This window comes from Bos grunniens, chromosome 29 (assembly GCF_055505025.1).
Source record: "Bos grunniens cultivar Pamir isolate PY7600 chromosome 29, Bosgru_T2T1.0, whole genome shotgun sequence".
Lineage (NCBI taxonomy): Eukaryota > Metazoa > Chordata > Mammalia > Artiodactyla > Bovidae > Bos > Bos grunniens.
In genome coordinates, this window is record NC_141193.1 from 5,306,112 (window position 1) to 5,318,543 (window position 12,432).

The window sequence follows — 12,432 nt, forward strand, 5'->3', positions numbered from 1 at the left end:
ACAAAAAATGTCTTGAGGTGAAATTCACATAACACAAACTAACCATTTCAAAGTGAATAATTCAGGGCCACGTAGCACATTCACAATGTTGGGCAACCACTACCTCCAGCTACTTCCCCAACATTCCCATCCCCATAGGAAAACCCCAAACACACCAAGCAATTAATCCTCATCTCCTCAACTCCCCTGCCCCCACAGCGCCCGCTGACACCAGTCTGCCTTCTGTCCCTAAGGACTGGCCTGCTCCAGGCTTTCCAAATAAATGGAGTCACACAGTATGTGGCCTCTGGTGTCCAGTCTCCTTCAGGAGCAGCATGTTTTCAAGGCCATCCGTGGCATGTCGCCTCTCTGTTCACTCCTGTTATGTGTGAGCAATACTCCGTTGCACAGATGTGGCACACCCTATGTATCCATCTGGCGTTCACCCGTCGGTGGGCATCTGAGTTGTCTCCACCTTTCGGCTATTGTGGATGGTCCTGCTGTGGATATTCATGTACACACATGTATTTCAATACCGATTTTCAATTCTTTGCAGGTATAAACCTAGCAGGCCTTCCCAGGTGGCTCAGTGGTACAGAATGCGCCTGCCAATGCAGGAGACACAGGAGATGTGGGTTCGATCCTGGGTCAGGAAGATCCCCTGGAGCAGAAAATAGCAACAGGCTCCAGTATTCTTGCCTGGGACATCCCATGGACAGAGGAGCCTGGCAGGCTACAGTCCATGGGGCCTCAAAGAGCCAGACAGGACTGAGCACACAGGCACAACTCAGCAGCAACATAAGCCCAGGAGCAGAATTGCTGGATCCTACGCTAATTCAGTGTTCACACCCCAGGGAACATGAAACTGCTTCCCATGACGTCACTGAGAAGCCAGACGCCTGTCACTTCTCAGGGCTGTTTCTCCTCCCTGAGCCCTGCCTCAGCTGGAGGCCCCCCACGAAGCCAGTGCCAGACTCAGCTCACTTCACCCACCCTCCCTGCTCCTTTCAGGATGCCCCGGGCCCCTGGATGCAACTCCACCCATGCCCCCTCTGCCTCCCGGGAACATCCCAAGCACACCTGCCTTCACTGAGGGCTAACCGTGTCCAGAAACCGTGCACAATAAAATCAGACCCTGTGAGTACCTCCAGGAAGCACCATTAGAATCCCCAATGTCCATCCCAGGCCCCAAGGCTCAGAGGAGTGAAGCAACCCAGCCACGGTCAGGACCAAGAGAGAGGCCTGGCAGGTCCGTCTGCTCCAGGGCTCACCCTCTTTACCAGGATGGTCATGTGTCACCTGAACAGCCCTGGGCACATCCATAAAGAGCACTGACCATCTGCAGAGCCAGAAAAATCAGGTACATAGAAGAGGGGCTGAAAGCGGGCCCTGGAGTCACAGGGCCTCGCTCCCAGCCTTGGCTCTCACTAGCTGTGCAGCCTTGGGTGAGTTCACGTCCCTCTCTGTGCACCATCATTAGAGGGGATCATAACAGCACACACAGGGCTGCCCAGTAGCACCAGTAGTAAAAAAAAAAAAAAAACCTGCCTGCCAATGCAGGAGACGCAAGAGACATGAGTTCGCACCCTGGGTTGGGAAGATCCCCTGGAGGAGGAAATGGCAAGCCACTCCAGTGTTCTTGCCTGGAGAATCCCATGGACAGAGGAGGCTGGTGGGCGACAGTTCATGGGGTCGCAGAGTCAGACATGACCGAACACAGGCAAACCAGATGGCAAACACTTCACAGGGTTGGTATGAGGGTGAAATGAACTGACGATGTCCAGGAAAACACCAAGGTTCTACAAGGGCCAGCCGTCACATCATCACGTTGCCACCATATGCTCACACCATCAGGTCTTCACCACCACCATCACCTCCTTCATCAACACCATCATCACCTTCACTATCATCACATCATCCAGCTCCATTAACATCACCACAACCACCACCACATTTTAAATGCCACCATGACCCTCACTGCCCCTCATCACAACCCCTTGAGCAGGGCACTCCCACCTGCAGCCTCTATCGACTCTAAAGCTCACCCTTCACAACTGCCCGGATCACTCAGCTCTCCAAGGGCCTTGGTTCCCCAGGCCAGGCTGTGATCCAAGGACAATGGGAGGAAACGTTTCAGATCAGCTGGGGCACACGGCTCAGCTCTAAGAAGACGGAGAGGCACTGAGGCTTCCTGCCGACAGTCAGGAGAGTGACCTTAGAGGTGGGTCTTCCAGCCACAGTCCCGCCTTCAGTGGCTGAAGCTCCAGCCAGGAGCTTGGCTATAACCTCGGAATACACTCAGAGCCAGAACCCCCCAGCTAAACCCCTCCTACATTCAGACGCCCGCAGAAGTCTGTTCTCTGTCTCAGGCCACCAGCATCTGGGGCATTTTGTTACACAGGAGCAGATGACCACGGCACACAGCCTGGATGAAATGTGGCAAGGCTGCCACCTCTTCACGTCTGCTCCAGCTGGTGTCTGCCTGTGTCTGCCGAGGTCTGGCCGCTGCATCCTCCCCATGCAGTGTCATCAGAATCCTGAGTGCCCACACCCTGCCCGCCTGGCCCAGGAGCCCGCCAGTGCAGGTTCAGGGTCTGTTCAAGCGGCAGAGGCCCCAAGACCTGGCACAGAGCCAGCAGGCAGGAAGTCAGTGAATAAACCACCCTTGACTGGTCAGGACGGGCGGGTAGGCGGGCAGACAGGGCAGGGCTGGAGGTTTCCTACATGTAAAATGTCAAGAAGCAGGTAAGCTGTTAAGCTGACCAGCAAGCCCTAACAGCAATTACCAACAAAGACAACACCCTTTTCATTCATTCAGCCTATTTTATTGAGCACCTACTATGCGTAAGGCCCTCTAGCCAGACAGGAATGCAGTGAACACAATTCTGGCCACGCTTCTGCCTCCAGAAGCTCAGTGCTGGGGGGAGGAAGGTGTGCAGAGAAGTCGTTACAACCCCATCAACTCCTGGGCCTGAGTCCACAATTGCTTATCTCCAATACTGAGACCCAAAAAACTCAGACATTTGAAAGCGCTTTGGTGCTTTGGTGGCAAAACCTGGATGGGGACAGGGGCTCTTTATAGCTTTTTCCATCCCACTTAGAATGAACCGTCTACATTTTGCCATAACATAGATACAGGTGCCTCCCCAGACCCTGCTCGGGTGGGATGTCAGATACGGCGTGAGCGCCACTACTGATCTCTGTCCTGAGGAGGCCTGCGTGCCTGAGGCCCCCAGGGTTTCAGGTGCAAGACCGTGGGCCTGAGTAGAGAAGGATCAACCAACGCCCAGCGGGGACTGGCCAGCCGGAGCGTAAGGGGAGGGCCCAGAGCCGGGACTTACCGGAAGGAGCCGTCCAGGTTGGCGCGGTGGATGAAGCTGAGCTTGGCGTCGGCCCAGTACAGCTTCTGCTCCTCCAGGTCGATGGTCAGCCCATTGGGCCAGTAAATGTCCGAGTCCACGATGATCTTCCGGGTGCTGCCATCCATCCCTGCGCGCTCGATCCGCGGTGTCTCTCCCCAGTCTGTCCAGTACATGTACCTAACGAGGACAGAAACACTTGCTTTTGTTTGATTTTTGTTTCCTGTCTACATGAATGCAAGCATACGAAACAGAGACAATGAATCTGCCCGGAAATCTCATCCAGTGTTTAGGCCATGGGGTATTACTACTTCCGATTTGCTTTCTAAGCAGTTAGTGATACGTATATTTTTTTTTGTCCAGGAAGCTTGTGGGTTCTTAGTTCCCCAACCAGGGGTTGAACCCACACTTTTGGCAATGGAAGTGTGGAATCCCCACTAATATATTATTTATTAATCAAAGTTGGATAATTAAATATGCTTGTTTCCACTTGTTCTCATTTAGCAATGTCTTCTGAGTATTCTCTTCTTCTTACTAATAGGAATCTTTCTTGTTCTTTTAATGGGAATTTTGTTGTTGTTTGGTCGCTAAGTCACATCCGACTCTTTTGCAACCCTGTGGCGGATAATCAAGATTGCTGGGAGAAATATCAATAACCTTAGATATACAGATGACACCATACTTATAACAGAAAGCGAAGAAAAACTAAAGAGCCCCTTGATGAAAGTGAAAGAGGAGACTGAAAAAGTTGGCTTAAAACTCAACATTCAGAAAACTAAGATCATGGCATCTGCTCCCATCACTTTATGGTAAATAGATGGGGAAACAATGGAAACAGTGACAGACTTTATTTTTTTGGGCTCCAAAATCACTGCAGATGGTGATTGCAGCTATGAAATTAAAAGACACTTACTCCTTGGAAGGAAAGCTATGACCAACCTAGACAGTATATTAAAAAGCAGAGACATTACTTTGCCAACAAAGGTCAGTCTAGTCACAGCTTTGGTTTTTCCAGTAGTCATGTATGGATGTGAGAGTTGGACTACAAAGAAAGCTGAGCGCAGAAGAACTGATGCTTTTAAACTGTGGTGCTGAGGACTCTTGAGGGTCCCTTAGATTGCAAGGAGATTCAACCAGTCCATCCTAAAGGAAATCAGTCCTGAATATTCATTGGAAGGACTGATGCTGAAGCTGAAGCTCCAATACTTTGGCCACCTGATGGGAAGAACTGACTCATTTGAAAAGACCCTGATGCTAGGAAAGACAGAAGGCAAGGGAGAAGGGAACGACAGATGATGAGATGGTTGGATGGCATCGCCGACTCAATGGACATGAGTTTGAGTAAACTCCAGGAGCTGATGATGGACAGGGAGGCCTGGCATGCTACAGTCCATGGGGTCGCAAAGAGCCGGACACAACTGAGTGACTGAACCGAACTGACTGGACTATAACCCGCCAGGCTCCATAAGTTATTTAAGTGATTCCACACTGAACATTTGCAGTTGCTTCTGATTTTTTCCTCTTATAAAAATGCTGTAAAGGAACTTCTAAAAGGCAGCTAAAACATGTATAATGGAATACTACTGTGTGCTAAAGAGAAATGAGCTATTAAGCCGTGAAAAGGCACGGAACAACACGAAATGCATATTAGTGTGAAAGAGGCCAGTGTGAAATGGCTGCATACTCTGGTGGAGACAGTAAAAAGATCAGGGGCTGCTGGGGGCTTGGGAAGGATGAATGAGTAGAACGCAGAGGATAGTAAAATGATTCTACAGGATAATACGGGACTTTCCCTGGTGGCTCAGTCAGTAAAGAATCTACCTGTAATGCAGGAGACCTGAGTTCCATCCCTGGGTTGGGAAGCTCCCCTGGAGAAGGAAATGGCAACCCACTCCAGTGTTCCTGCCTGGAAAATTCTATTTTCCAGGACAGAGGAGCCTGGCGGGCTACAGTATATGGAGTCCCAAGAGCTGGACAGGAAATTAGCGATGGACTAAACCACTCACCACCACAGGATAATACAATGGTGGATATGTGACATTAAATCTCTGTCAAAAGGCATTAAATGGTCATGGATACGTGGGAACTCTCTGTACACTCCTCCCCCCATTTTTTCTGTGAACCTAAAACTGCTTTAAAAAAAATAAAGTCTGTTGGGACTTCCCAGGCGGTCCAGTGGTTAAGACTGTGCACTTCCATCGCAGGGGGCTAAGATCGCATGTGCCCTATTTATTTTGGTGTGGCCAAAATAAATAAATTATAAACATCTCAATTATTCCAAGGTGGGCTATGGGTGATTCTGCTCTGCTTAACCACGATCACAGGGTCTCCAGCCAGAACCCACCGCCTCTGCAGAGGCTTCCTTATTTGATGTCCCACCATGAGAGTGGAGAAGATATGCATGCATCTCGGGTGACGGGTTCAAACCCCACAGGGCCCAGCTGTCCTAGCAGGGCGCCCGCTCCATACGGCCCTTCAGTGGAGAGCACAGGGGACCCACGCCGGCCTGGAGGGCACGCATCTCCTGGGTTCCTGGCCCCTTCGGCTCTGGGGGAGTCACAGGCCACAAAGGGGCAGGCCCGTTCTTCTCTGTCCATCAGCGTCTCTCCACAGTGAGGGGACAGGGCCTGGATTCCCCTCAAAAGGCCCCCTCCCACTTGAGGCCCATGAGACTCTCCAGCTGGTGTGGTTGCTCCCACACCCACTTCTGGGGCAACACAGAAAAGTCTTAAGCAATCAGCAAACCCCATCACCCTCAGCCTTAGTGGCTGCTTTAGAGACAAATGATTGGTTTACGCTGGGCAAACGGGCATCAGCCTGGAAGGGGTCTCCTAGGAGCCACCTGTCCTGTTGTGGGGGGAGTGGCCAGCCAGGGAGGGAGCTCAAGCCCAGACGGGGACTGGAGGGGCTGTGGGACACCAGGAGTGAAAACAGGTGACTTCACGGGCATCCTAGTTCCGTGGACCATGGGCTTCCCTTTCAGCTGCTTCTATTACCAGTCAAGCTCCTCCCCCACCCCCCAGCCCTCACCTCCACATCTTCAGGGATAAAACCTCACCACAAACCCCGTGCTGCCGTCCACCAGGGACCAGCCAAGCCGGCAGGGGCGTGGGGGAGAACAGGTCCAGATTCGCCCTTTGGGGGTCTCTGTCCAGTGGGAGAGAGAAAACGACATGCACGTGGCTGCCATTCCCCCCGAGACGGAGCTCCGAGGACCACCCCCATCTGTGAGGTCAAGCGACCTTGGGTGGGGCGCCATGTCAGAGCTGGTGCTGCCGGGCTGTGACAGATAATGAGAACGAGCTTGCGGGGGCTTCACGTGCAGCGAGGGGCCTGCCATACCCCGCTGCTGTCGCAAGCTCCCCAGTTCTCCAGCCCCGTGGGGACAGAGAACTCAGAGCGCCTCTCCAAAAAGCCTCTTATGCATGCTCCTTTGCATTTAGTGAGAAGCAGTGCAGTTGTTGTTCAGTCGCTCAGTCATGTCTGACTCTTTGCGACCCCATGACTGCAGCACACCGGGCTTCCCGGTCCTTCACCATCTCCCTGAGTTTGTCAAACTCCTGTCCACCGAGTCAGTGATGCCATCCAATCATCTCATCTTCTGTCGCCCCTCTGCCTCCTGCCCTCAGTCTTTCTCAGCAACAGGGCAGGGTCGTTTCCAAAAGAGTCGCCTCTTCACATCAGGTGGTCAAAGTATCAGAGCTTCAGCTTCAGCATCAATCCTTCCAATGAATATTCAGGGTTGATTTCCTTTAGGATGGACTGGTTTAATCTCCTCGTAGTCCAAAGGGACTCTCAAGAGTCTTCTCGGCCACAATTCAAAATGCAGGGAGAGCGGGAATTACTATTCCAGCGGGACAAATGAGAAAACTGAGGCTCTGAAAAGGTGTGTTGCGCCGCTCACCGGCTCCAGGAGCACAGTGTGGTTTTCTCGTTGGGGCCAAGGCCTGTCCACTTTGGGACACATGCCCCTCTGCCAGCCTTGGGCGGTGGTCAACCTCTCGCGGCCCCTGAGGCTCACAGGTGCCCTCGGCCAGCTGCAAAGGCTCCCGCAGGCCTGGTGCAGGCATGTTTCCCTCCCTGCGTGTTTCCCACCCCCAGCAGCCTGGAACAAGCCCAGCCTCCGGCCCCCCAGCTGCCCAGAAGGTATCAGGAGAATAAATCTTGGAGCCCTGTACTCGTGCCCTCCCCAAAGGCTCCTCGGAGGCCAGCGGGAAAGGCCGGAAAAAGTGCAGGCTCAGGACCTCCGCGAGGAGCATAATTCAAATTCCTTCCCCCGGGTTTCATAACAGAGGCCGGCTGGTTTCCTTAAATGGGGAACTCGCGGGCCACCCCGCTCCCAGAGCCCGGCCGGTGCGGACGTGCTCGTGCAGGGCCTGGACACTGCCAGAGGCCCCGCCAAGCTCCACGGAGGAGCAGCGACTTCCGAGGCAGAGCACTGCGCAGAGGGCAGCGGCTGGTGCGGTTGTGGTTGGGTCTTATTTTAGGGAAGGGCTATTTTGCATTTTAAAGAGGGGGTTGGGTTTCAGCCTGGCTGCAGCTGGAGACCCAGGAGCCACCGCAGCCCCTCGTGGGCTGGTACAGGCATGCGCCCCATCGCCCGTCCCCGTGCGGGGTTGATGTCCTCCCAGCCCCAGAGCCTCGGGGCCAGAGGGGCCGCTCTGCCCCCCACAGGGGCACCTGATGCTGGCAGCAGAGGCGCCTGGCCTGGGCCTGTTCTTGCCATGCTGAAATGGCCCAAGTCCAATCCCCGGGGTCTGCGGGCCCTTCTGCCTGTGGGGCTCTTGGTCACACGCACCCTGGGTGCACGTTAGGACTGAGGACCCTCCTAATGACATCTGGGGCAGTATCCCTTCAGCAGAGGAGGGAGCCCAGCTGTGAGGCAGGAAGAGGACATCACAAGAAGACACAGGGAGACGGGAGAGCCTCCCACGGGGCTGGGGCGGTTGGTGGTGATGCCCCCCTGCAGCCTCACGTCTGTGGCCGGGGCGGAGAACGAAACCCACTGTCCCAGGACTCAGCTCAAGCTCACACCAAGGGCCACCACCAGGCCAGTGTTTAGCGAGGCTGGGGTGCTGCCCGTGGTCCCTCCGCACCAGCCTAGAGTCCTCCCCTGCTGGGCAGCGGTGCTTAAGAAGACAAAGAAGGCACTCATGACCTTAACCACACCCTAGACAGCCAGCCTAGGATCACAGTGCAGGGTTCTCACCCTGCTGAGGGTGACACTTTGCAGCATCATTTTCGCTGCATCACGCATCAGACACATTACCAGGGAAGGAGGAGCTTAGGGGGAGAGACTGGGGCCTCAGAAATCCTGCCCAAGGTGTCAACACCAAAGTCAACTCTGCCCCCAGGGGCAGGGGTGTGATCCCAGCAGGACCTGAGGAGAGAATTCAAAGGCAAGATCAGAAAAGGTTTCAATTAAGACAAGCCAGAGCCAGAGATGGACCAACTCCTGTGGATGCTACAGGAAATGCCAGCATGGGTGTGAGCATGAAGCACAAAGCACTTCTCAAATACCAAGCACCTCCTAACCAAGCACCAATACCTCTCAACTGAGTACCAAGCATATCCAAAACAAGCACCCAGTACCTCCCAACTAACCACCAAGCACCTCCAACAGCACCAAGCATCACCCAACCAAGCACCAAGTACCTCCTGAGTACTTCCCAACCAAGCACTAGCACCTCCCAATTGAGAACCTTCCAACCACACCAGATACCTCCCAACTGAGCAACAAGCACTTCTCAACCAAGCACCAAGCACCTCCCAACTGAGCACTTCCCAAATAAGCACCAGCACCTCCCAACTAAGCACTAAGCACCTCCCAATTGAGCACATTCCAACCACACCAGACACCTCCCAACTGAGCACCTTCCAAACAAGCACCAAACACCTCCCAACCAAGATGGCAAAAGGCTGCAAGGAAGAGAAAAAAGAGAAGTCTGTGCACAGATGTGAAGACTACATTTCAGGAGGGTGTGAGGGGCATTTTTAACATAACAACAGTGACCATTTGTTGACGCCACAACCATTCTTGGTGTCCATGACGTGGGGCAGGGTCACAACCCTGTACAGATGGGGATGCCAAGGCACAGGGCAGCCCTGCACCGTCCTCCCTTCTTGTCTAAATCCAGATGGTTCCAGCTTCAAAACAGACCCCCTACTACTCAAGCCCACTACCTCTAATCCATTCACCCCCCCCCACCCACTGGCCCAGTCCTATCTGCCTTCTCTTGCCAGGAGCACAGTAACAGCTGCTAATGTAGTTCCCAGCTCCCACCCTAAAGTTTCCCCTCGCTCCAAGAGCCAGAGAGAGCCCCTTAAGCATGAGTCAAACCAGTGACCCTTCCCCTCAAAGCCCGTCCTGCCCACCCCCACACCCACCCTTGCCACAGGCCCAGGACCCTCACACCAGCTGCTCCCTCTGCCCAGAAAGCCTTCCCCCAGGTGTCTCCTGGCCTCATCTCTTCATGTCTCTGTTCAATTGCTACCAAGAGACGCCCCGGCTCCTGACCAACAGCGGGAAGGCCCCGCCTCCCCTCCCTGTGCCTGCGCCTTGCCGCCCCCTCCCCAGTGGCACACCACCCTCTCGGCATCCCCCCAGGGCACTGTGAGGGCCTCGGGGCTGCTCCCCTCAGCCTCTCCCGCTGCTGACGGAGCCCCCTCTTAGCCAGCGGGACTCAGCCACCCCAGCCACGATGACCCAGAAGACAGTCAATGACCCTCTGTGACCCCTGCGGCCACACTGCAGGATGGGAGAGGCCTGAGGCAAGGGCTGTTTCCCAGGCAACGCAGAGACCCTCCTGGAAGATGAGCCTGGCCCCCTGGTGGCTGGAGCGGCTCAGCCCTCCTCGGAGGGTGAGGGGCCTAAAGATAAGTCACCGCCTGGCATGCCCCCCACCCAGGATGCTGGGGCAGCCTCGGGAGCAGGGACACCGGGCTTGTCCCCCTGACCTCGGCCAGTCAGCTACCAGGACAATAAATCTGACGCAGCCACCCCCAATGTGTGTACACACTGACACAGACACACGTGTGCTCACAGGTGCACTCAGAGGTGCACCCAAATAGGCACAAACACACACATGCTCACACCCTCCAGCCCACACTTTCCAGCAGTGCATGCACACACACACACACACACACACACTCAGCTTTTACACAACCCAGCAGCTCCAGAGGCACCACGCGTTCCTGGTATCAAGAGACAGCCGAGTGTGCCTTCTCAGTCAACATGCGGAGAAGCCCATGGAAGGAACTTTACTCGGCCACTCAAGTGCCCCCCCTCACCCAGCGTGCTCCCCGAGCTACCCAGGCACCCGCCCTCAGCCCTCATTCCACCCGTCCCAGGTGGGCTGAGAGGTCCCTCCCACCCTGGCTGCAGGCAGGGCAGCGAGCACCACCCCCAGGGCAGCGGAGGGCATCAGGACCAGAAACCAGGGTCCTACTGCGTTTCTGTTCAAAAGATGCCCGACAGCCGTTTCTGATGAGCGGACAGCAGAGGAGCGGGCGGACACAGCCGTGCGCTGGGCGTGGCCAGTGAGCGGGCACCAGGCTTGATGCCGCCCAGCTAAGGGTGTGTCCTTCCCAGGCGGTGGGAAGACAGGGAAGAGGGCCGCGGGTGACTGAGCCAAGAGCTCCCGCTAGGAAAGCCGGCCACGAGCATGACCTGGAGGGCAGCTTGCCATCTCCCCTCCATCCCAGCCTTCAACTCTGCGTACGTCCTTAGTTTTCCCGCCACTCACAACACCCCACCTGGAACTGGGGCTGGGCCCTGAGCCTCTGGGGATCACGTGAGCTCAGCCAGACCACGAAGCTGGCGGGAGCAGAGGGCTTCCAGAAGACACCAGAGCAACAATTCCGCAAGTTCCACATCCGGACGGGGAGTTTCACTTTTTCCACCATGTTCAGCTGATGCAGTCACAGAGAGGGTGAAAGGTGTGGGCTCTGCCTGGCAGAGCGCCCAGACCCTCTTCCAACACTCACACGTGCACCCGCTCACACACACACACCCACACACCCACTCACACGCGCACCCACTCACACACACACCGAGATGTTTAACAACTCAGATCCACGGCCAATCACATCAGTTGCAGCGAGTTTAGAAAAGAAACACATTCCAGGGTGTTTCAACAAATTCTGCAGGGTGGACTCATTTTAAGACTGCGGGTTTCCTCTGAAAAAGGTACTTGGTCTCAAGTAAATTCAAGAGGGAAATCATGGCCCCACCCACCCCACCATCAGGAAAAGAAACTGATGCTGGGAAAGACTGAGGGCAGGAGGAGAAGGGGGCAGCAGAGGATGAGATGGTTGGATGGCATCACCGACTCGATGGACATGAGCCTGAGCAAGCTCTGGGAGATGGTGATGGTCAGGGAGGCCTGGCGTGCTGCCGTCCACGGGGTCACAAAGAGCCAGACATGACTGAGCGACTGGACAACCACCACCATTGCCCCGCCCCCGCCCAGGGAGGTGAGGTGCTGGATTTACCCGTGTGCGGGGTCCAAGGCGATGGCCCGCGGCTGGTCAAGATCTTGCCAGAAGAGGACCTTCCGGGACGTCCCATTGAGGTTGGCCACCTCAATGCGGTTGGTCTCCGAGTCCGTCCAGTACAGCTTCTTGCCAACCCAGTCGCAGGCCAGGCCGTCGGGCGACACCAGGCCGGAGATGACCACGTTCTGCACGGCGGCGCCCGTCTGGTTCAGGTAGGTCTGCTTGATGGCCTCCTCGCTCACGTCTGTCCAGTACACGGCTCCCTTGGAAAACTGGAAATCCACGGCGGCCGCGTCCTCCAGGCCGCTGACCACGATGGTGGACTCTACCTTGACTCCGCCGGCATCCACCAGCCGCACGTCCCGGCGGTTGGCAAACAGGAGGAGCGGCGAGGCTGTGGGACAGAAGCAAACCGTGAGGATCCTGGCTGAGCTGCAGGCTGCACAGCCCGGGACGGAGGGCTCTGTGCCCGGACCACCCCAGGGCCCCTACCCGGCCTGTGCCCAAGGCTCGCAGCTCCTGCCTTCCATCCCCGGCCACTGCCGGGAAGCCACCTGGGTGGGCCCAGCACTCGTTCAGAGGCTCTTTCAAGGCAGCT

The 12,432-nt window shown here is 55.5% G+C and overlaps 1 protein-coding gene across 7 annotated transcripts in view; it reads right to left on the reverse strand.

The window, feature by feature from the left end:
* Positions 1 to 12,432, reverse strand: part of LRP5 (LDL receptor related protein 5) — a 124,090-nt gene that overhangs the window by 76,341 nt on the left and 35,317 nt on the right. For all 7 annotated transcript variants that reach the window (XM_086385293.1, XM_086385291.1, XM_086385289.1 and 4 more), the window contains exons 2-3: positions 11,832 to 12,228; positions 3,321 to 3,518 (exon numbers count right to left, since the gene is read on the reverse strand). In XM_086385293.1, the coding sequence (XP_086241419.1) occupies positions 3,321 to 3,518; positions 11,832 to 12,228 (595 nt within the window). The remainder of the gene's footprint in view (positions 1 to 3,320; positions 3,519 to 11,831; positions 12,229 to 12,432) is intronic.